Source organism: Lepidochelys kempii, chromosome 1 (assembly GCF_965140265.1).
Source record: "Lepidochelys kempii isolate rLepKem1 chromosome 1, rLepKem1.hap2, whole genome shotgun sequence".
Lineage (NCBI taxonomy): Eukaryota > Metazoa > Chordata > Testudines > Cheloniidae > Lepidochelys > Lepidochelys kempii.
In genome coordinates, this window is record NC_133256.1 from 132,664,871 (window position 1) to 132,691,041 (window position 26,171).

General features: G+C 41.8%; 1 protein-coding gene across 4 annotated transcripts in view; it reads right to left on the reverse strand.

Moving 5' to 3' along the window:
• ARHGAP6 (Rho GTPase activating protein 6) overlaps positions 1-26,171 on the reverse strand; it is a 500,241-nt gene that overhangs the window by 53,405 nt on the left and 420,665 nt on the right. For all 4 annotated transcript variants that reach the window (XM_073354775.1, XM_073354791.1, XM_073354779.1 and 1 more), the window contains 2 exons: positions 20,401-20,472; positions 3,361-3,617 (listed from right to left, as the gene is read on the reverse strand). In XM_073354775.1, coding sequence (XP_073210876.1) covers positions 3,361-3,617; positions 20,401-20,472 — 329 coding nt within the window. The remainder of the gene's footprint in view (positions 1-3,360; positions 3,618-20,400; positions 20,473-26,171) is intronic.

Below are 26,171 nucleotides of genomic sequence, written 5' to 3' on the forward strand. Positions count from 1 at the left end.
GAGATTTTCAAAACATTCAGATTTGGCTTAACTCTGATCCTATTGAAGGGCATAATGGAATTCCCCTGGACTGCAATGGGAGCAGATTTCAGTTAATGCTGAGAGCTATTGAAAAACCCCACCCACAGTCACTACTGCAGTTCCAGAAATACTGCCATCTCAGGAGAAAGTTTATTCCCCTTACACAGCTTGGTTAATAAAAGAGATGGGACTGTGCTCACATTATTTCAGTGCATTTTGGCATAGATAACGTATTAACATAGGGCCAGAATCATCCCTGGCATAAGCAGGTGAAAATCTATTGAAGGCAATGGAGTTGCACCATCTAATGACAATAGCCCTTTTGGTCCACAGACATCTGTAGGATTCCATCACAAAGTCCACGACCCATCGCCACCACAACAGTCACTAATTGGTGCCCTTGTTACGAGCCTGAGCTGAGAGACCAAGGATTGACTACATAAAATTAATCACCCTCTCATTCCTTGCGATAGTCCCTCCAGGTCAAGGTTGAAGCACAATAGCAGGTGGTGTTGACAGGTTTGCACTACTGCTTTTACCTTCAATACACATTTGACCATTTTCTTTGATATATTTAATAGGAAAAAAAACTTTGGGACTCCCAGTATGCACTGCCCAGGAGGTAAAATGTAAGAGGCAGAGTACCCAGAGTCGGTATTATGGAATGGGACAGTTTCCAATGCTTTCTCTTTTCATCTGTGATGCTGCTAAAATATCTTTTAGGAGAAAGAGTATGGGAGTAATAGGACAAGAACACCTGAAGTGCAAGTTTTCTTTTGCATCGGATCATGTATTTCAAAACGGAAGTTGGGGTGCCGTATGAAAACTACCATACTTATCTGAAGGCCCAAGGAATCTCCAGCCAGAAGTAATATACAATATGTGTCTCTAGGGATGACCAGAGAAAGGGAGTGGTAAGCTACTGCCAAATCTCAAGAAAGCAAAAGCACTTAACAAAATTTAAAATACGTCTGCAACATAGATAGATATTTGGAAACTTATTCAGGACTTGGCCAAAATCCAATATATAAATCAATCTATCCCATTTTAAAGGAGATTGAATAAAGAAGAGACAACATAAGGCAGTGTCTTTAGAACACAATCTGAAATATGGTAAACAAGAATACAATCTTAGGAACTTCACAAAAAAAAACCTCCCCAAATACTTCATAGGTTTCTTGATAGTATCTTTTTCATTTTCACTAAGCAGTGACTGAGAGAGGACACAATAGCCAACTGCAGATATCTGTAGACTGTTAACACCAAAGAGGGAAAGGAATTATTTATGGTAGAGGTAATGAGATAAAACAGAGAGGGGATATCTAGACTGAATATTAGGAAAAACTATCCGATAGCGGAAGGCCAGAATGTGGAATAGTCTCCCACAGGAAGAGGTGGTAGCCCCATCAGTTGCAACATTTAAAAGTAGGTTAGAAAATGCACTGTCGAATATCCTGTAAGAAACACTCCAAGAATGGCTGGGGAATGGCCTAATAAAGTGTAGAAGTTAAAGACAGAAGAGAAATGTGAGGTTGTTATAGTTAATAATTCAAACACATTCTAAATAGAAAATTATGTCTGCTTCTACCTCAACTGCTTGCCTTCGGCTACACTTTTATTTATCTCTGAGGTGAACCATATGATATTATATCACCATGACTGTGTACTGAAACTTCAGCCACAATACCCTGCAAGTGGAAGTACTGACTTCCATCTCTCTTGTTCATACCAAAAAGGTGTCAAAAACACAGACTGCTAGGAACTTAGCACTGGGGGGATTGGGGCACATCTTTTAGATGAAAGATTAAACCTAGATTTCTTCTGCTCATCCCTGATGGCTGTCCAAGTGGAAATTAAATATCTCACAGCACTTTTTGAAAAATAATAGGGGATGGCTCCCATCTCCTGGTCAATAATTCTCTCTCTCACTAAAACAGATTCCTATAACTATGGCTACATATAACATACTACTGAATTACTGTACCATTTACTGTAATTGTTTTGTGCTACTGGAATCTAACTTATTGCTTGTGGTACTCTGGGATACACTGTATCAAATACTGCATAAAATCAATTTTTATTTTGTTAACGCTATACTTTACAGAGTCCCCCACAGTACTTCCCCATAAAAGCTTTGATGCAGGGGAGGTGGAGAAGAGTGAATGTCGCTGAGGATTCCTCAGGAACATTTCTTTTTTCCTTAGCTCCTCTGGTATCCCCAACACTTAGATTAGTTGTCAAGGTTTAATTTTTCTCTCCATTTTTCCACATAAAAAGGCAACGTGAGTAGCATTCACGACAGCTTGTTCCAGTACCATCTGATTTTTTTTGTAAAGAGCTCAAACTGTGACATTATCTACTTTACTGCAGTGTTGCGTCAGTTCAGAGCATGGCATCAAGTTATGAAACCCAAGGGATGAAACCCGGCAAACAAGAGGCTTATCAGATATCCATATCATATGCAGGAGCAACATTCTATTTCAATTTAGACACTAACGACTAGATCTGAGTCCCACTGACATCAGCACTAGTTGGGTCAGGTCCCAGTGCTTAAATTCTCTGACTAGCACATGGCCTGAGGAGCTGGGCTGGGTGTTACAGATGTGAGCAGTGGAGAGAGGAATCTTCCTTTGCAGATATCATCTTCTGCACAGCATGGTGATTGCAGACACCTGTGCTGCCTGTAGACTCCTGCCCCCACCTCATGCCACAGAGCCACACTTGTTCTGCTGCCAAGGGAGCCCTCCATGAGCTAAGAGGCAGGGGCATGATTTGCCACCAAGGGCGTGATCTGGATCTCACACATGGTTTATCCTACTGTTATTTTCACTAACTTTTATAGTGAATTTGATTTACTCTGAGGTATGTGACATCTAAATCAGGCCATAATGATTTTTACTAGTGGATGCTAATAATTAAATTAATTTCTGTTTTTTTGGACTCTAAATTAGAATATGAAAACCTATGAACATCAGTCACATATGTGTAGTCCATCTACCATCACCAGTTGAAAAAAATACACATGGTCAGGGCCTGCAGAACTGGACAGGCCAATCTGAACCAAAGTGGAGGAAAACCGAAAGTCTCGTATCCCTTATGGTGTTGTAATAATCATGCAGTGTCCATCTTGTTCTCTTGTATCTTGTTCCCAGTTGGGAAAGCAGGCTGACTATTAAGATTACAACTTCCACCATTAACAAGGGCTGGCTCGAACCACAACCAGCTTTATTTAAATGTGGTCAGAAACCATCATGCACAAGTTTAATTTTTGGTGCTGACCAGAGCCTGAGGCCCCAGCAGGTTCCCCAGTGTGCATTAAGCTGTTACAGGTAAACTTACCCTTCTTCTGGCACGTGGTGCTGGCTCTGGTGTGTTAGGGGAAGTGGATTCATTTGGTGTTTCCGAGGTCGAGCTAAGAGATGAGTTACTGCTTGAGAGTTCTTTGTTCTGTCTTTTAGTTCCAAATGGTAAGAGAGAGGCTACAAAGTCTGACACATCTTTCTGCTCTTCTCTCTGAGAATCCTGCTTAAGTTTGTAGGCCCGGTCATTAGCAATCACTTGGGACAAGGGCATTCCAAAAGCCTGGGGTACGAATTCTGCAACAAGAACAGAATTATTTATTTGTTAAATTTGTTTCACTTTATACCAAACTTGTAAAAATAGCAATCATCCCAAGACTCTTGATATCTTTGACAACTTTCAACTATATAACAATCTCATTAAGGTAACTGCTCCCTCTCAGTAATAACTCCCAGATAACTATGTACTAGCTGCACAGTGTAGAGGAAGCATAGTCTATGGTTAAGGCACTATAATAGGCTTGCTAGGAAACTGGATTCTGTTCCCAGCTCTGTCATGTACTCCCTAGGTGACCTTGGAAAAATCATTTCAGCCTAGTCTATACGCTTTACTATGTTGGTATAGATAAAGCAGTCTGACCCCCATGATGTGGATGCAGTTATACTAGTGTAATGGTACTTTATGTTGCTATCGCCATTTCTATATGGAAAGAGGAATAAGCGATACTAGTATAAGGCATCTTTATACCAACATAACTGCCTCTGCACTGTGGGGTTTAACAGTGTGTGAGGGGAAAATATCATCCCCCTAACAAACATAGTCATACTGGTAGAAAAATGGCATAGACCAGGCCTTAGCATGAAATTTTCAAAAGCGCCTAAGATGTTTTGGCTAAAATGATCAGCAGTGAATTGGTTAATAACATTGTCTTTTAAAGTGTCATTATTAAGCATTAGAGCTAAGAGCCATTTGAGATTAATGGAGTCAGTTCATTTGTCTATTAGAGCTATTGGTTCAGTCTGGTTTCTTAAGTTATGTAAAACTGTGCATCTAAACAGAAAGTAAAATGTTTATTAAGTCTTTGAGACCAACTCATCCCTGGTGAAAGTGGATGCAACTCTAAACACTAAAGTCATTGGCTTTGAACCCATATAGGAGCTGAATTTGGCACACAGACAACACAAACAGGGATGCAGAGGAAGCAATTCCAGCTTCAGAAACAAAGGACAAGCAGAAATTCCTATAAATGCATTTTCTGTCACACTTTTTAGAAATACCCTTCCTCTACCAGACTTCCTGTTGGGATCGAATGCCCAGCTGTATTTTGTAGAACACCTTTGTAAGTCTTAGCATTTTCACTGAGATTATAACAAGGCATTGGAAAAAAAAAGTGTACTCCCTGAATCTTGAATTGAAGCATTATTGTATTATCAGACCTAAGGAGACAAGAGACTCTATTTTGCTCTGGTTAGAGTCATCATCACTACACTTTAGAAGTAAAGCATGCTAGGACACAAACCAATTTAGTGGCCAGACTAAACCAAAATTGGGAAGCTGATTCACTCATATCAAGTGAGTTTGGAGGAGACCAGTACACTGAATGACATCTCAAAACAACTTGCTTTTAATTTAGAACAAGTAAAAATATCACAACAGAATATTTAAGTGTTAATCAAGCAGTATGTAATGTTACTAATTCTAAGAGATCAAAGAACCATGTCAGTCCATCCTTCACCCCTAAATGAATAATAATAAGATTTTAAAAATAAACACATGGTATTGTTTTGGGTTGTCTTCTGATTTTTTCTCATTTAGGGACCCCAATTTGGAGGCAATTATTTCAGGTTGAAAGTTCAACTTTAAAATGCACACACACTAACATGGACCTCCCTTCTGCTGTTTAATGGAGGACTTCATTTAGCCCATCATAACACCTATGGCGTGGAGCTGTTATTCATTCTTTTCCCGGTTTCTATCTCTATCTCTCTCCTGTCTCCTCTTCATTTCCCCAACCCCTTTCCTGCCCCATCAGACTCCTGTCCCCCACATTCTCCTTCCTCTCAGTACTCTGTCCTCCTGACTTTGCGTCCATGCTGCCCGGGTTCCCTGCCTCCAAATTGTTCTCTTGGCTCCCACAGTGACCCTTACACTGTGTCATTCTACTGTATCTACAGTGTCCTCCTCCACCTTCCAACTGCCTCCTATATTCAGCTGTCCCTTCACTTTTCTGGGGAAGATCATTGAGAAATTGGTGTTAGACCAACTCCAGCAGCAAATGACACCTTCCGATTTTGGGCTCCCAGTCAGTCACGCTTGGGATTTAGATGCGATATGGAAACAGCATTGATCTCTTTCCCAATGATCTCCTGACTACGGAGGTCAGATGATACTACTAGCTCTACCTCGACACTGTTGATCATGGAGTGCTACTAATATGAATTTGGGACCTTGGCTGGGCTGGAAAGAATTACCTTAAAATGGCTCCACTCTTTCCTGGTCACAGAAGGTACTCTGGGGCAACACTCTTCCTCCTCCAGGACTGTTGGTTGTTGAGTTTGATCGTGTCACCCCACCTGTTCAACATGTATGTACAGCTACTAGGGGAGATTCTCAAGAGCTATGGCTATTGTGCCATCAATAAACTGATAGTAGTCTACTGTATGCCTTCCTCTCAGAAGATCTTAACCACTTATCTGATTTCTCAATGTGTGGCAGAGGTGGGGACCTGGATGAAAACCAGCTGGCTTGGGTTCAGGCTAGATAAGAGAAAAGTGATGCTGGCTGGCAGTAGGAATCCCTTTAAAGAACCGGCAAAACCAATAAGATCACCCTCTTTTGAAAAAATTAATCTGCCTATTATCAAACTGGCTCACAAGCTCAAGGTCTCATTAGAGCAGCAGTAATCAGAATATATTTTTCTTTGCTAACCAAGAGATGGTGCCTATTACTCTCAGATGCAGACCCTGCAGTCATCCATGCCTGTGTTACATCAAGGCTAGACTAGTCTAGACTAGCCAGTCCTCACTTATAGACAGCCCCCCAACCTGAAGCAAAGACTCACCAGCAACCACACAACAAAAACACTAACCCAGGAACCTGTCCTTGCAACAAAGCTCGATGCCAACTCTGTCCACATATTTATTCAAGTGATACCATCATAGGACCTAATCACATTAGCCACACTATCAGAGGCTCATTCACCTGCACATCTACCAATGTGATATATGCCATGTACCAGCAATGTCCCTCTGCCATGTACATTGGCCAAACTGGACAGTCTCTATGCAAAAGAATAAATGGACACAAATCTGACATCAGGAATCATAACATTCCAAAACCGAAAGGAGAACACTTCAACCTCTCTGGCCACCCAGTAAAAGATTTAAGGGTGACAATTTTGCAACAGAAAAGCTTCAGAAACAGACTTCAAGGAGAAACTGCTGAGCTTGAATTAATACGCAAACTAGATGCAATTAACTTGAGTTTGAATAGAGACTGGGAGTGGCTGGGTCATTACACATATTGAATCTATTTCCCTATGTTAAGTATCCTCACCTTTTTGTCAACTGTCTAAATGGGCCATCTTGATTATCACTACAAAAGTTTTTTTCTCCTGCTCAAAATAGCTCATCTTAATTAATTAGTCTCTTACAGTTTGTCTGGCAACTTCTACCTTCTCTGTATGTGTATATATATATCTTCTTACTATATGTTCCATTCCATGCATCCGATGAAGTGGGCTATAGCCCATGAAAGCTTATGCTCTGATAAATTTGTTAGTCTCTAAGGTGCCACAAATACTCCAATTCCAAAAGTGCTGGTTTTGATCTAAGCAGCCCTATTGGTTAAGATCTATTGAGATGCTTGAGCTATCAGATTTAAATACCAGGAAGACAGGGCTCATAACAACATATGCTTAAAGGTGAGCCTTCAGCTCAGTACTCACCACTCCAGCCAATCAGCAATTGATATTAGCTAACGTACTGAGATTTGTGATTTGTGTACTGAGACATACTGTGGTTTGAGTTGCGATTTGGTGTATTGAGATTTCATGTACTCTGGATTGAATCAGCAGTACATTAATGCAAACTAGGGAACTTTTAGTGCACATTTGCAGGGTCCACCCAGACACTTATTGCACGGCAGGCTGGAGCACTGTAGATTCACTCCCTGGCTTTTTGCACAATATAGACGTGTCCTAAACTGCTTGAACTAAAACATGGCTACCTACTTTTCTGTAACTATTGTTCTTTGATATGTATTGCACATGTTCATATCACTAGAGGTATGTGTGCACCTCGTGCACAGTTGGAAATTTTCCCGTAAGTAGTACCCATCAGGGAAGCATGAGCGCCCGCTAGTGCATTATGTCACTGCATGCAGGTATAAATGGCTATGCTGACCCTGACCCCTCTCAGTTTCTTCCTACTGGAAAAGACTCTAATATAGAGGGGAAGGAAGGCAGATCATGGAATGGACATGTGCAACACATCTTGAAGAACAACAGTTACGGAAAGGTAGATAACTATTTTTCTTCTCTGATGGCACATGTCCATTCCGCTATAGATGACTTACAAGCAGTTCAAACTGCAGGTGGATTCAAATGTACTTGAACAGGGATTGTAGGACCACCTGCCGAAATTGGGCATCATCTCTAGATTGATGATAGATGGCACAGTGAGAGTCAAATGACCAGTTTGCTGTCCTAGAAGTGTTTTCTAGGAGTAGATGAGCCAGAATGGCCACAGAAGTTGCCTGAGATTTGTGCAATATCAGCCAATCAGTAGCATAAATGAATACAGCAAGAAACCCAGGAAGAGATCCACTGTGTGGGTGGCCCTTTATTCTGTCTGAAACTGCAACAAAGAGCTAAGACAAAGATCTGAAAGGCCTAGTCCAATCCAGATAAAATGCCAAAGTTCTTCTAACATTTAGAGTATGGAGATTTTCTTCCCCTTTACTTGAATGAGGCTTTGGGAAGAAGTTGGTACTGCTTGATTAATATGCAAATTGGAAACCACTCTAGACAGGTATTTTGGGTGAGGTCAGAGGAAAACCTTGTCCCTACAGAAAAGTGTATAAGAATGCTCTGATACTGAAGTCTGCAGCTCCCCTACTTTCCTGGCTGAGGTTATAGCAACAAAGAAAGCCACCTTCATAGACATGCCTAACAGAGAACAAGTTGCTAGCAGCTCAAAGAGGGGACCCATCAACTTGGCTGGAACTAAATTTAAACACTGTGGTACCAGGCTGTGAACCTGGGGGTATGATCTGAGCAAGCCCTTTAGAAATCTGATGGGCACAGGATTTGAAAAAACTGACTGGTTAGCCATGGGAGGGTGGAAAGCTGAGATAGTTCCCTCAGAATCCATTTGGCAGCTAAGAACTAACCCTTGTTGTTTCAGAAACAAAGATAGTCCAAGATATGGTAAATCAGAGCCATAGCTGGGAGGACGCCTCTTTGTATGGGCCAAATGGAGAAGCCCTTCCATTTAACAAGGTAAGTAGACCTAGTTGAAGGCTTCCTACTATTTAGCCAAACTTCCTGCACTCCCTGAGACTCTAGAGCAAACTCATTCTGAAGTTGTCAGACTTGAAGCGTCCACACTGTCAGATGGAGGGCCTAACGGTCAGGATGAAGGAAGCAGCCATGGTCCTGGGAGATCACATCCACATCTCTGAGGAGCAACAGCAGAGGTCTGACTAATAGTGCTAGCAGAGTTGAATACCAACCTTGACAGATTCATGCAGGGGCTATCAGAATAAGATAAGCAGAATCTTGCTTGATCTTGGACAAGACTTTGAGCAGGAGCAGAACCTGCAGGAAAGCATACAGCAGACCTTTTGACCAGGATAGCAGGAAGGTGTCTGTCAGTGAAACTGCACTATGACCGGATCAGGAATAAAGAAGATTACTTTTTTTTTTGTTGCTTTTGTTGCAAATAGGTCTACCTGGGGAGTTCCCCACAGCTTTAAAATGGATCTGATCACATTTGGTTGAAGAGACCACTCGGGGTGACCTGCAACAACCTGCTCAGGAGATTTGCCAGAGTGTGTTCAACTCCTGGAAGGTAAGCAACTCTCAGGTTGATAGACCTGGCAACGTAGGCATTCCAAAGGAGGATTGCCACTTGGCATAACTTTAACTAAAGCCCCACCTCTAGCCTCTTGTTTGTTTACACAGAACATGGCTGCTGTGCTGTCTGTGAGTACCAACAAATTCCATCCCTTGATATGTGGAAGGAACACCACACAAGCTGAACAAATGGCCTGAAGCTCCCTGCTATTTATTTAGAGACTTAGATCCTGAGAAGACCAAAGGCCCTGAGTGTGAAGCGGACCTAAGCGAGCTCCCCAACCTAGATCCAATACATCTGTGACTAGAGTGGGTGACTGTTGTGGTGGGGCAAAAGAACTCCCTCACAAACATTTGCAGGTTCTTTGAAGACACCAGTCCAGGGAGGACAAGACCTGAGCAGATGCCTGAACCACCATCTCCATGTGACGATGGGCCTGTGAGCACCCCGAGCTGAGCCACCTGTAGTTCTCTGAGGTGTAGCCTGGCATGCTGCACCACATAAGTGCATGCTTCCATGTGCCCTAGACGTTTGAGGCAATTCCAAACCATAGTGACAGGGTGTGCCTTTACATCTTGAGCTATGACCCACATTGTTTGGAACCTCTGCTCCGGCAGGAAAGCCCTGGTCTGTGTAGAGTCCATGACTGCCCAAATGAATTCTGTTCTTTGAACAGGTGTCAGAATAGATTCCTCTGTATTGATTAGGAGCCCCAGCATGTTGAAAGTGGACTGAATAGTGGCTATATTGGAGAGTTCCTGAGACCTGGACTAGTCTCTCACTAGCCAGTCATTCAGATAAGGGAACACATGGATTCCTGACCTTTCCAAGAAAGCTGCTACTACAGCCAGACATTTTGTGAATACGAGAGGTCTGCTGACAGGTTGAAAGGCAGTACCGTAATCTGATAGTGGGATCCATTGACCATGAATCTGAGAAACTTTCAGTGGCTCTGGTGAATTGCCAAGTGAAAATAAACATCCTTTAAAGTTGAGAGTAGCATAGCAGTCCCTAGGACCTAGGGAAGGGATAATGCTAGAGTAACAATCTGGAATTTTGTTTTCGTTAGGAACTTGTTTAGCTGTCTTAGAAATAAAATGGGCCTGCGATCCCTCTCTGCCTTCAGGATTAGGAAGTAACATGAATAAAATCCTTTCCCTCTAAATGACATGGGAACTTCCTATATGGCCCCCATGAGAAGAGACTGCATCTCCAGAAGTAGCAGACTCTTGTGAGAGTGGTCCCTGAAGAGGGGGGATAGAAATAAATTGAAGGGTGTATCCCAGTTTCACCATGCTTTAAGACCCACTGATCTGTGGTGATACAGGTCCACACACTTAGGAAGTGGTATAGGTGATTGGCAAAAATTGAAGTGGAGAAAGATGGTAGTCTGGTAAGTGGTTGACTGCTGTCAACCAACAGGTCAAAATGATTGTTTAGAGGACCCAGTTTGCCTGAACTGGCAGTTGCAGAAGAGGATGCCTCTTGTAACTTCTGCTCCTCCTTTTGGACAGATCTTGGGTATGCAGTGAGAAGGACTTAAATCATTGGGACTGCTGTGGGAGGAACTGGTTTTTTTTATGTTGCCAGTGTATAAATCCCCAGAGACACAAGGGTCATGCTTGAATCCTTAAAGTTATGAAGTCTCTTATTTGTCTTATCAGTAAAGAGTAGGGGGCCTTCAAATGGGATGTCTTGAATGATTTGTTACACCTCCTGGGGAATACCTGTCCACTGCAGCCAAGATGAACATCACATAGTGATGGCGGAAGCTATACCTTGAGCCACACAGTCCACCACCAGGCTCACTAGCAATGTTGGTTTGGCAACTCAGTTGCCTGCCTCCACCATTGCAATGAACTCCTGATTTGTCTCACCAAGAAGCTTGTCTTTGAACTTCAAGATTTATCCCAAAGGCTGAAATCATACTGACCCAGCAGAGCCTCTTCGTTCGCAATCCTAAACTGTAAACCTCCTGTGAAATAAAGCTTCCTGACAAACAGGTCCAGCCTTTGCGCTTCTTTCCCTTTCAAGGTAGAGGCCTGATGTCCCTGTCTCTTTTTTTCATTGGCAGCAGCATCTACCAGGGAGTCTGGAGGAGGATGGTTATAGAAATGCTCAAAACCCTCTGAAGGGACATAGTATCTTCTCTCCACACTTTTAGCACTGGGAGGTAGGAAAGATGGAGTTTGCCATAAAAACTTGACAGGTTCCAGGATAGCCTCATTAATAGGGAGAGCTACCCTAGAATGTCCTGAACAAGCTAAAATGTCCATGAGCCTGTGTGATCTTTCCTGTTACCTCTTCTGGTTGAACATCTCCAGCTACAGCCACCCTCATCAGCAACGCTTGATGAGCTCTGGAATGATCAGGAGCAGGACTAGTAGACTCAGTCACCATCCTCTCATTAGGCAATGAAGAAGAAGCTAAGCATTGTTGAGGAGGTCCCTTCTCCAATTCCTCCACAGGAGAGTCCCTGAGCACACTGTTCCACTTGCACGGTCCCAGTATGGGGAAAGGGAACACAGTGACCTTGCTGCAGATGCTCCTAGCACCTAGACAATATAGAAGAGCGGGAAAGGAGTGGAGAGACTTTAGAATGTGGAAAGAAGAACCAGAGGGCCACTGATATGGAGGCAGGACCCGGCTATGTGCAGGCCATGGTCCTGGACACTACAGTGCAAATAAGCAATGGTCAAATAAACACCATCCTATACCAGAAACCTACTGACCACTATACTTACCTACATGCCCCCAGCTTTCATCCAGACCACATCACATGATCCATTGTCTACAGCCAAGCCCTCAGATACAACCGCATTTGCTCCAATCCCTCAGACAGAGACAAACACCTACAGGATCTCTATCAAGCGTTCTTAAAATTACAATACCCACCTGGGGAAGTGAAGAAACAGATTGACAGAGCCAGAAGAGTACCCAGAAGTCACCTGCTACAGGACAGGCCCAACAAAGAAAGTAACAGAACACCACGAGCCATCACCTTCAGCCCTCAACTAAAACCTCTCCAGCGCATCATCAAGGATCTACAACCCATCCTGAAGGACGATTCCCCACTCTCACAGACCTTGGGAGACATGCCAGTCCTCGTTTACAGACAGCCCCACAACCTGAAGCAAATACTCACCGGCAACTACACACCATACAACAAAAACACTAACCCAGGAACCTATCCTTGAAACAAAACCCGTTGTCAACTCTGTCCACATATCTATTCAAGGGACACCATTATAGGACCTAATCACATCAGCCACACCATCAGGGGCTTGTTCACCTACACATCTACCAATGTGAGATATGCCATAATGTGCCAGCAGTGCCCCTCTGCCATGTACATTGGCCAAACCGGACAGTCTCTATGTAAAAGAATAAATGGACACAAATCAGATGTCAAGAATTATAACATTCAAAAACCAGTCGGAGAACACTTCAACCTCCCTGGACACTCAATTACAGACTTAAACGTGGCAATTCTTCAACAAAAAAACTTCAAAAACAGACTCCAATGAGAAACTGCAGAACTGGAATTAATTTGCAAACTGGACACCATCAAATTAGGCCTGAATAAAGACTGGGAATGGATGGGTCATTACACAAACTAAAACCTATTTCCCTATGATAATTTTCCCCGTACTGTTACTCACACCTTCTTGTCAACTGTTTGAAATGGGCCACCCTGATTACCACTACAAAAGTGATTTTTCCCCTGCTGATAATAGCCCACTTTAATTGAATTGTCTTGTTAGAATTGGTAAGGCAACTCCCATCTTTTCATGTACTCTGTATATCTATCTTCACTGTATTTTCCACTCCATGCATCTGATGAAGTGGGTTTTAGCCCATGAAAGCTTATACTCAAATAAATTTGTTAGTCTCTAAGGTGCCACAAGTACTCCTCATTGTTTAAACAGCAGGGGAAGCCAGCATCATCAGGTTAAGTAACAATCTAGCTGCCTTGAAAGGCTTTGGTGTAGAGGACACCAGAAAGGGCTCTGGGGTCTGCGGTACCAAAAAATGCACTTCAGGGACTGGGCTCCACAGACCTTTCCTGGGCTCCAGAGTCAGTAATCCCTCTGAGTTACAGACTGTATCTGGGGATGTCTCCTCTTTGAACACACCTCCAAGTCCTTGCCTCCGCTTGTTGCCTTCACTGTAGACTTCAAAAGCCCTGGTACCAAGTCTTTGGGAGACTTATGCTGTCTCTTCTTAGGTACCGGCGATGAGGATCTGCCTCTAGGCTCAATTAGAAGAGGGAGAGCACTCTTAGCCAACTCATACTTGCTCGGTTCCCATTCTGAGTGGGAAGGTTCCAACAGTGGGCAAAGCGCAGTACCTTAAGGTGGTACTTTAGTCTGGCAGCACTGTTCTTTTTCAATTGGGCTTTGAACCCTCTACAAATGTCACTCTCATGCACCTCTGCCAGACACGTAAGGAAGCTGGGGTGTGGGCAGCTCACTGGCATAGACTTATTACATGAGTGACAGTCTTTGAAGCCAGGAGAATGAGGTATTAGTCCAGAACCAAGCCCAGTATCCAACTAGGAAACCACTCTAGAAAATTAATATCCTAAACTTATTCGTATATCTAAATATGTACAAACACACTACACGAGATCAAAAACTGATTCTACAGGTACTATATACATTATAAGAGGGAAGACGTGGAGATACAAAGATCAGAGCTCCAACAATCGTCACTGGTGGTAGGAAGGAACTGAGGGAGATTGGGGTCAGCACAGCTCTTTATACATGTGTGTCGTGGTGCCAGGGACCAGAGGGCATTTATGCTGCCCGATGGATACTGCTCAGGGAAAAATCTCTGACAACTGTGCATGAGGTGCGCACACACCTACAGTGGAATGGGCATGTATCGATCACTCGAAGAAGAATTAAATTCAAGTGTCTGAGGACTGGAAGCAGGGTGAAATTCTGGCTTCACTGAAGTCAATGGCAAAACTCCCACTGACTTCAATGGAGTGAAGTGAAGATTTCACCCAAGGTTTTCACGCAAGTGAGGGATCTGCAACTGGAACTTTTCTTGCTGGTCTGAGATCATAAGGCCTTGATTTGATTTGATTTGATTTAGTCAGCCTTTTTCTGTGGGAAGGATTTTGATTTTTTTAAATGAAGAGTCCCTGAAGTTCTTAGTTGACATAAGTCCAAACATGACATAATGTGGTTTTTAAAATTGCTCAGATGCTTAGAGATCACAAGAGGCACGTTTTAGAAATGTAATAAAATAAAACGCAGTAGGGCACAGACAAGGCCTGAAACAAAAATACTATAATGAAAAAGAAACTTTTTGTATTTATTATGGAACTCTTCTCTCCTAAGAATATGCCAAGGCATACTGACAACATTAGAGTGAATTATTACTGAAGTAGCTTAAGTGTAAACAGTAAGAAAATACTTTTAAATTCACAGAAAATGGGTGGAAAACAAGCATGGAAGAAGAAGGTTTCCAGAGTTTCTGGCTGCAAAGACAAATCAAATATTTATTCACAGAAGTGCTTTTTCTCTAGAAATAACCAGCAATCCACCACAAACAGCCTCTTTGGGGTTCAGGAGGCTGAATTGCGCCCTAAATGTTTACATTCCACACAGAAACAAAGGCAAATTGGATAATTCTCAGTTGCTGAACAAACCAAGTTTAAAAGTTTCATGGTCCATCTCTAGAGTTTTCTGAAAGCATAAAATATTTAAAATAAAACAAAATGATCATACCATATTCCAAAGACTTAAACTCCCGCAATGATGTCACCATGCACGTACCTTCTGAATTTTATTATGTGGTTCTAGTTAGTGTTCAAGGAAAATACTTCACTATTTGTTTTTAAGAGGAGGCTGTGGGAGAGGGAGCGAGGAATCAGCTCACTGATAAAATCTTGCAGGAGAAATCCTTTTGAAGAGGCATCTATCTCTGGAATGCAAGGGTGTACAGTCAAAGAAGGGATGCTTAAACTAACACCCATATCACTGTCTAAAGACAGATGAATGGCTGTTTCTCCTGTCATCAAAATTAGAAGTGAATTTGTAAGGGAACAGGATCTCAGCTGTCAGCATGCCAGGCATCCCATTCAGACCAACGCTGACATTTTATTACTCCCCCAGACTAGCACTCTCACTGTCAGCAGCAAAACAGAATGTTTGGAAAATGCTTAGATGGCCAGAGTGACTATAAATACAAGAAGATGGAGAAGAGAATGTGATGACTTTAGAAAACACTGGGATTTATCAGGCTACTGATACTTTCACTCATGCAGAAGTGATAGATAGATAGATAGATAGATAGATAGATAGATAGATAGATAGATAGATAGATAGATAGATAGATAGATATAATCTGCTGTTAAGTGAGTAGAACAAGATCTGATCCTGAAATATCAGTGATTAAATCACACAATACCCCTGTACAATGTGTATTATTATGCCCCTTTGATAGATGAAGCTAGACTGTACCTCTAGGGTATAGCAATTTGTTGAGGATAGTGCAGGGATGCACCATCTGGGAGAAATCAAGGAGAGGATGCACTTCTTGGAAAAACAATCCTTTCCAAGCCTGCTTCCCACAGTGTGCCTGCCCTGCCCTAATGGCTAGCCCAGAGGGAGAAGTACCCGAGGGCAGGGAGCAAGGCCCCACCTTCTCCCTTCCATTCGCTACTCCTTTTCAGGTACTGTTCATCCCTGGTGAAACACAGAGGTAACTGTCCTTGGGCACCTCAAAGTGCAGGGTCTGCTATTGAGGCAGGCTCTGCACAGGGGATGCTCCAGGGAAGGGAAGGCTCTTTGCACTGACATAAAGGCCAGCCATAATCTAGCCCATAATGAGTATTCTGGAAACCTTGACACATTGCTCTACCTTTGTTATTTCCTTACTTGCCCTAACTTTGACCCCTTCTCAGCCCTGAAGAACAAAGCTACTAGCCCAATCTCTTAGGCAAGCCAGCTGGGTCACTAGTCGCAGGAGAACTTGGGACAAGTAACTGTGAATGAGTGAGTGGTCATAACCCGTTTGTGTGAGTATGCCCACATCCACAGAGCTGAGTGGATTTTTGTTTTGAATCAGTTGCCCGGTACTGGAAGACATTCTCTTTATAAAATAAATGGTAGAAAGGCCTGTTAAATAAACATCATGCAAGAGATGGGGATGGCTATTGTTCTTGTAGGCTGGGGGGAGCTGCAGAGCAGTGCAGTGCAGAACCCTTCTGTTCAGGTGAACACACTCCAGAGCTGGGACCAGGATCCTTATGGTCTCCTGGCCCTTTGCTCCCTTTGTCTACATTATTGCCTACCTATCTGCCACCTCCATCAATCCAGCAGCCTCTGAAGGAAGAAGGGAAAATAGGAACTCTGTGGCTCATGTAGAACAGGATATTTTTCCCACACGTTTGTTCCCCTGTATGTTATTTTTTGCAGGAGTGGAACATATAGGCTTCTGATATTAAACTTCAAGATAAGAGTATTTGGAAGGGTAAAGGGGTGTTAGGAGAGACAAGTTTTAAACGTAAGTGCATAAGAATGGTTATACTGGGTCAGACCAAAGGTCCATCCAGCCCAGTATCCTGTCTACCGACAGTGGCCAATGCCAGGTGCCCCAGAGGGAGTGAACTTAACAGGTAATGAGCGAGTGATCTCTCTCCTGCCATCCATCTCCAACCTCTGACAAATAGAGGCTAGGGACACCATTCCTTACCCATCCTGGCTAATAGCCATTAAAGGACTTAACCTCCATTAATTTATCCTGTTCTCTTTTAAACCCTGTTATAGTCCTAGCCTTCAGCCCAAAGGGAAAAAATAAGAAATTAAAATCCATAGAATCAGCACAGAAACAGGTAAAAATGTGTAGTTAAAGTTATTATAAGTATTACAGAATACCAGGAAGTAAGTAAAAACAAGAAGGAATAAGAGAAACAATATGTTGCCCTTTGCTTATGGTAATGATTCAGCCCTACATAGCAAGATGCATTCAAAAAACCACGTCCAATAAAAAACAAAAATCCAGCCTAAGAGATGCTAACAGAATGGAAATTGTTGGCAGGTAACATGCTACAGCTAAAAAAAAAAAATCTTAAGAACAAATACCTTATAGATAGATAGATAGATAGATAGATAGATAGATAGATAGATAGATAGATAGATAGAAAAAATATTCATAAGTATCTAAGCAGTACTGTAAGAGCCTGCCAGAGTCAGTGATTGGATGAAATAAACTTTTACACAATAAAGAAACATTTTAAAAGGCTGGAGTGATGCAAAGAAACAAAATGATATTGCTTAAATAATCTTTTTCATGGTGAAATATGGGGGAAAGAGTTATCCTAGGGTAAGCATTTACATGTAACAAAAGTGAGAAGCTATCTTTTCATAATAAACAGAAAGAAAGAAAGAAAGAAGGCATTGAAATAGCTCTGGAAGTAGAATTCTAGAAAACAAAAGTTTTTGATGGTACTATAGAAGTAATTGAACCATTATCAAAATAGATAATTCATGTTTACGATCAGTTATTAAACTAGAGAATAGTACACCGACTAAAGGAGAACAAGTAGGTGCAATTTATTTAGGGCTTGTCTACATGGTGTGTTAATGTGCACTAATGTGTCACACTGCTGGTCTACACTAAAAGTTCCCTACTGCACATTGACATAGTACTGTGACCTATATCAACACACACTAGAGAACTTTTAGTGTGCACCAGCAGGGTCCACACAGAAGTGTACAGTGGAATTTGAATCCCAGCTGGTGCACACTAATGCACTATACAGACATAGTCAAGTCCTTAGACTCTCAAAAAAGCTTGTAAATAAAGATTTTCTCAAGAGACGCTCAAAATCCTAGGATGGAAAATAAAATCCTACCACACATTCAAAACTGGTTAAGAGACAGAAGACAGAGTTTAGGAACAAGTGGTCAGTTCCTTGTGCATAAGGAGTTTATGGTAAAGCATGTCACAAATCAGTTCTAGAATCAGTGTTATTTACTATCTGCTTATTAACTATCTTGAAAATGGGATGAATAGCAAATAGAATTTTCTCAAAAAAACTAAATTAGTTTACTCAAGACTAAAGAAGACTAGGGGAAAAAACTAGCAAGCTGAGCAACATGATGGATAATTAAATTTACTGCAGTTAAGTGCAAGGTAGCACACACTGAAAGAAATAATTAAAAATATGGTTATTCTTTGTTCAAAAAGGAGTAAAGTATCAGAGTAAAATAAAACATAGGAGTAAAATATCAGAGTTATGAACACCTCAGGAATGGAGGTGTTCGTAACTCTGAAATGTTCATAACTCTGAACAAAACATTATGGTTGTTCTTTAAAAAGCTTAAACTGAACATTGACTTAATACAGTTTTGAAACTTTACTACACAGAAGAAAAATTCTGCTTTCCCTTTATTTTTTAGTAGTTTACATTTAACACAGTTCTCTACTGTATTTGATCCCGTCCCCCCGCCGCCTCTGTGTGTTCAATGTTACATCTGTTCCCTTAGTGACAAACGTAAGGTTTTACTAGTTTTTCTTCTCTTATCACTCCAGAGCAACACAGCTGCAGGAGAGTAAGCTGGATTCTATTCTGCCAGATGAATCGTCAACAGATTTTTTTTTAAACCAAGTTCCAATTACAAGTAGTTAGCTCTCAAGAGCCTAAGGATGTTTGCAGGCAAGTAACCTAGTCTTAGGTTCATGCTGTTGAATGCAACAGTTTATAAAGCATCAACTATCCATGATTCAGTGGAGTATGAGACCCCTCATTTTCCATGTACCACCAAGACCTTGTTGGATGATAGTCTTTTGGCGCAACTGCCTCTACCTGGGTGCTGTATTTAGTGTGTGTGCAGACTGCTTCTATATGGTGCTGAATAGTTCAATGAATAGAAGAACTCCAAGTCTGTGAGGAAATCATAAGAAAAATAAAACTGAAATAAATTAATACTTCACTCTATTGTAGCATGTCTGCATTGCACTATAATCTGTTCAATTGTATTTTAAAGCTGAATTTTGGTTTTAAGAAATTCCTGAAAAAGTATGGCAATTAAATATATGGGTAAATAAATAAGGCCAAAAGCTGGAAATTTGATGTGAGGTAAGGAAAATTAAGTGTATTTGTATTAACTTATTCAGCAAATAATGCTCATAATTTAGTTAGGCTATTGAATCACCTAACTCAATTGGAAAAACTATTACAAAAATCTTTAAAAATAAACATGACCACGGGCATTTCATTTTTTCCTGATCTTTATCAGCAATCTTAATGTGATAAAGCTTAATTATAGCATTTATTCACAAACGTTTCAGATCAACATGGAGCTTTATTGATGAGTCATTAAAAAACGAACAAAACAAACTGAAACAAACGTGCCCTTTCTAGAAATGCACAAACAGTCAAAAAATTACACTGGCTCAGTAGCTATATTAGTTACAAACTGTCATTTCAAAACTCCATTCTTGCAGTTAATTAGTATATCAACATTGGTGTCAGAATGCTAAATGCCATTAATTCTCGTTCATAACTATAGTTTTTGATTCCAGGCCAACTTTTCTGGAGCCTCTTCTAAAACAGTGACTGCAATGTTAGACACACAATTATTTAAAAGCACAAAAGTGTGGGTGCAACTTTAGAGTCTGGTTTGAGGTATCCTCAAAAATTTGGCCATACATGTGTCACCCTGAACTTATTTGAAACTGACTGTATAGTAGCAATGATAGTTTGCCATGTTTTAAACAATAACAATAATTTCCGTTTGCTAGGTAAAAAGGTTGCTTGCGTAAAAAAAGTTAATGTTGCACAGTGCAGCTAGATTATGGCAGTGACAAAAAAAATACAATATAAAATATAGTATTTTTTTCCATTGGAGAATAAATGACTAGGTAATGTATCAGTTTAGGTAACACAGTCCTATTGCAGAAGATACACATTTCAGAATACAAATCTCATAAAAATGTACAGCTATTAGATAAATATGTACGTCTTTAATCTTCACTGTACCTTTATCTCTGTTTTTCTCCTTCCCTAATGAGTCCAGTTTCTTTCTTAAGGATTTTTTCCTCTTTTGTCCATCTATAAGAGAAAGAAAAAGAAATATGTGAGGAGAAAGAATAGTTAAAGTAGCATTATCCATAAACTAGAATATATAGGGTTAAATTGTCAATCACACATGATTGGGCATACTGAGAAAGGAAAGGGTATAAGGAGGTATGTGTGTGTGTTTGTGTGTGTGTGTGTGAGACAAATGCCAGGGACAGTCACAATCCTTGAGTTCAGGGGAACACTGAGACTCTTCCGTTCTGTGCTCCTAAGAGGGTCTATGGAGGAGGTGGGATCATAGTATGCACATCCACCCACATACCAGTTTGCACAATGGAAAGATCTCAAATGATACATAAGTATTAGGTTTCAGTGGGGTAGTCATGTTAGTCTGCATCAGTAAAAACAAAAAGGAATCCTTGTGGCACCTTAGAGGCTAACACATTTATTTGGGCATAAGCTCTCGTGGGATATAACCCACTTCATCAGATGCATGGAGTGAAAAAAAGTAGGCAGGTATAAATATACAGCACATGAAAAGATGGGAGTTGCCTCACCAAATTGGGCGGGGGGGGGTCAGCGCTAACAAGGCCAATTCAATGGATGTGGCCCTTTCCCAATAGTTCCCTCACCCAAGAAGGGGTGAATATCAACAAAGGGAAAATTACTTTGTGTAGCGCTAAAAAGGCCAATTCAATCATAGTGGGTGTGGCCCACTCCCAGCAGTTGACAGGAAGGTGTGAGTATCAGAGGAAAAATTATTTTTTGCAGTGACCCAGCCACTCCAGTCTTTATTCAGGCCTAATTTGATGGTGTCAAGTTTGCAAATTAATTCCAGCTCTGCAGTTTCTCGCTGAAGTTTGTTTTTGAAGTTTTTTGTTGAAGAATGGCCACTTTTAAATCTGTTATTGAGTGTCCAGGGAGACTGAAGTGCTCTCCAACTGGTTTTTGAATGTTACAATTCTTGATATCTGATTTGTGTCCATTTATTCTTTTGCGTGGAGCAGGGATCTCAAACTCAAATCACCACGAGGGCCACATGAGGACTAGTATATTGGCCCGAGGGCCACATCATGGACACCTTTTCAAACAAAGATACAAAAGCTCCCCAATCTGCCTCCAGCCCTGCCCCCACTCCACCCCTTCCGTGAGGTCCCGCCCCTGCCCCACCTCTTCCCATCCCTTCCCGCCCCCATTCCAACCCCTTTCCCAAAGTCCCCACCCCAACTCCACCCCTCCCTGTCCCTATTCCAACCCCTTCCCCAAATCTCTACCCCTGCCCTGCCTCTTCTCCGCCTCCTCCCCTGAGCACGCTGCATCCCCACTCCTCCCCGCTCTGTCCTGGAAAGTCCTAAGCACTGCCAAACAGCTGTTTGGCTGCAGGAAGCGCTGAGAGGTAGGCGGAGGAGCAGGGACGTGGCACGCTTGGGGGCAGCAGATGAAGGGAGCTACGGTGGGCCACAGGAAATAATTCTGCGAGCTGCATGTCTGAGACCCCTGGTGTAGAGACTGTTCGGTTTAGCCAATGTACATGGCAGAGGGGCACTGCTGGCATATGACTGCATATATCACATTGGTAGATGTGCAGGTGAACGAGCCCCTGATGGCGTGGATAATGTGATTAGGTCCTATGATGGTGTGATTTGAATAAATACGTGGACAGACTTGGCATCGGGCTTTGTTGCAAGGATAGGTTCCTGGGTTAGTGTTTTTGTTGTGGGGTGTATGGTTGCTGGTGAGTCTTTGCTTCAGGTTGGGGGGCTGTCTGTAAGCGAGGACTGGTCTGTCTCCCAAGATCTGGATGAAAGCTGGAGGTATGTAAGTAAGTATAGTGGTCAGTAGGTTTCCGGTATAAGGTGGTGTTTATGTGACCATCACTTATTTTTATTGTAGTGTCCAGGAAGTGGATCTCTTGTGTGGACTGGTCCAGGCTGAGGTTGATGGTGGGGTGGAAATTGTTGAAATCATGGTGGAATTCCTCAAGGGCCTCCTTCCCATGGGTCCAGATAATCAAGATGTCATCAATGTAGCGCAAGTAGAGTAGGGGGGCTAGGGGATGAGAGCTGAAAACATAAACATGTTGGCATACTGTGGGGCCATGCGGTACCCATAGCAGTGCCGCTGACTTGAAGGTATAAATCATCCCCAAATCTGAAATAGTTGTGGATGAGGACAAAGCCACAAAGCTCAGCCACCAGGTTTGCCGTGATATTATCAGGGATACTGTTTCTGACGGCTTGTAGTCCATCTTTGTGTGGAATGTTGGTGTAGTGAGCTTCTACATCCATACTGGCTCGGATGGTGTTTTCTGGAAGATCACCAATGGATTGTAGTTTCCTCAGGAAGTCAGTGGTGTCTCAAAGATAGCTGGGTGTGCTGGTAGAGTAGGGCCTGAGGAGAGAGTTCACATAACCAGACAATCCTGCTGTCAGGGTGCCAATGCCTGAGATGACGGGGCATCCAGGATTCCCAGGTTTATGGATCTTGGGTAGCAGATAGAATACCCCTGGTCAAGGCTCTAGCGGGTGTGTCTGTGTAGATTCGTTCCTGTGCTTTTTCAGGGAGTTTCTTGAGCAGATGGTGTAGTTTCTTTTGGTACCCCTCAGTGGGATCAGAGGTTAATGGCCTATAGAATGTGGTGTCAGAGAGTTGCCTAGCAGAGAGTTGCCTAAGTATTAGGTGTTACTGTTAGACAAGTGAAAAGCAGATTCCACAATCCTACTACTTACGCTTCACTTTTAGTCATGGGGCTATATTTCAGTTACACTGATACACAGCTAATATCTTGGGGACAGGTGGGGAGAAAAACAAGACTCAGGTAAGAATTCTGGTAGTCATGTCAGATGGTTGCTAATTGACCAACTTCAAAAACGAAATTCCTCAGACAACAAGCTTTCCATCTGTGTATGGCATGTCCAGATCAGTTCAGATGGATAAGAATTTTAGAAGAACAACTGTTTCAACATAGTACATTTTAAAAAAAAATTCTATGGGGTATTAGGCACTGAAGAGTTCATGTAGCAGGGTAGGCAGGTTTCTTCTTGACTCAACTATTTCAAACGGTTGGCTGCCATTATTTTCTTAAGAATATAATGAAAAGTCAACAAAAATGACACTATAACAGGTATAAACTCAATACTCTAGGTTAAGTTATGTACCTACTTTAACATGTCACTTTTTGTTTTCTAATATCAAAGAAATATAATGGACCTATATTGAATGTATGCACTACTCTGCTTAGTGATTAATGCATGTTTACTCTTAACATGCTGTTTTTGTAATACACAAAAGAAAACTTATACTATATTTGTTTCATTGTAGCAAGAGCAACAAATATCGCCTCAGCATGTTTTCTTACACAAAGCAATTTCACAAACAGGTTTTATGATTAGGATTATTCAGCAGTCATGTTACCATATAACAGTATTATTCATACTACCATTAGTTAGACAGAGCTATTTTTATACACTTTCAAAAATAAGCCTGAATACTGTCCCTGTTAAGAACAAAAAAGTATAACATATTTTAGAATAAAATGTCAAATTCTACTCTCAATTACACTAGTATAAATCAGAAATAATTCAACTCAGGTTCAGAATTTGGCCCAGATTTGGAGATATCCCCCATGTGCATTTCTTTTTTCTTTTATAAATGTCCACAGTTTTTAGTATCTCTACATTTTAGACATTCTATAATAGCATTGCAGACAACCAAAAGACACACTCCCTGCCCAAATAACATTATGAAAAGGACCATGTTTAGAGCAATGCTGTTTTACTCCCAGTACACTCAACTGAAAGCAGTGTCAAGCACTGGCATAAGAAATAAGGGCAAGATTCTAAAAAAATGCACGAGTAACACCTGCTGCACATAAAAAATCAGGATTGAACACATGCAAATGTATGTATGCATGCAAAGCCCCAATTTACACATGAGTGAGCCTTAGCATCTACATCTTTGTGCATGTCCCTTTGCAAGCTGGGACATAGTGCACAAGTTGTCAGGACCAGAGGAGGGGTTTGCAGCAGAATAAAGGACCAGCATGGCGGGGGAAAGAGAATACAGAGCAGAGTCCTTAGAAGAGTGCATCCTTGGACAACAGAAAGAAGCTTTAGAATACCAGGGGAAAGATACTCATCTGGTAGTGTTGGTCATAAGTCCATTCCTTTCCTTTGAACCTCAGCTTTGAATTGATGATGGACATAAAGGAAAACCCATGAAATGAAGAACAAGTGGTGGGAGATCAAAGTGAAGGAGATTCAACAACTCGCCCACACCCATGACATATGCGGATTCTTCAATGCTACCAAACCACTCTACAGATGTCGCACCCACGGGCTCTCTCTCCAGGGATAGAGCCAACATTTTCAAGGACAACAAAATCGATCAATGGACGATAAAAGGAACACTTTGAAGACTTCCTGAATTGTAACTCCAATGTTGATGAAATCTTCATCTTCGATTTAATCCCTCAACATCCCAGCAAGGAGAACCTTAGAACTCCATCAGCGCTGAACAAGATAAAGAAAGCCATCAAACAGATGAAAGGCATCTGGAGCTGACAGAATCCCTGCCGAAATCTTCAAGGGAGAAGAACTGGCTTGTCAGCTTCATACCCTAATCCTCTAGATCTGGAATTTAGAAGCAATCCCAGCCAACTTTAGCCATGATTGTGACCATCTTCAAGAAAGTAGACAAATCAGAATGTGGAAACTACAGAGAAATCATCCTGTTGTCCACCTCCGGAAAGATCCTTGCCAAAATTCTCCTCAACTGACAGTTCCCCATTGCTGAGGAAATCAGCTTCCAGAATCACAATGTTGATTCAGACCATCTTGGAGTACCAGCAACATGATCTTCACTGCCTGCCAGCTTCAGGAAAAGTGCTGCAAACAACACTGTCCTCTATCCAGGGCCTTCATCAATCTCATGAAAGCATTTGATTCCACCAATCATGAGGTTCTGTGGAGATGGCTCCTCAAATTTCGATGCCTGCCAAAATTTGTTGCCATCCCCCAACTCCTCCATGACAACATGTCTGCAATGGTCATTAGCAATGGATCCAAAATGGACCCCTTCTTAGTCAAGACAGGAGTCAAGCAAGTCTGTGTCATCACTCCAACCCTCCTTCTCATCACTGACTAGCTCCCCTGCAGACTTGACATCCAGTATAGAATGGATGGCAAGCTCTTCAATCTCAGTTGCCTCCAATCCTAGACAAAGATTTTCACTAAATCAGTCACTGAACTCCAATATGCAGATGACTGTACTCTGTGCACCCACTCAGAAGATCTTCAAAAAAACAGTCAACATTCTCTCTGAGGCCTATAACCAATGAGGCCTCACACTCAACAAAACTAAAACAACAAGGAGTCCGGTGGCACCTTAAAGACTAACAGATTTATTTGGCCATAAGCTTTCGTGGGTAAAAATCCCATTCTCACCGGACTCCTCGTTGTTTGTGTGGATACAGACTAACACTGTTACCCCTCTGATACTTAACAAAACTAAAGTGCTCCACCAACAAGCTCCAAATCACCATCAATCCCTCCACTATATCTTCTGAATTAAGAGGGATGACTGATGCACCAACTGCAGCATTTTGTCCCAAGCCAAAATCTTCAACATTGAAGCTATGATCATTCGCCACCAACTCTGTTGGCTGGTCATGTTCTTTGAATGCCAAACAATTGACTCTTGAAGCAGGTCATGTTCTCAAAACTGAGTCAAGG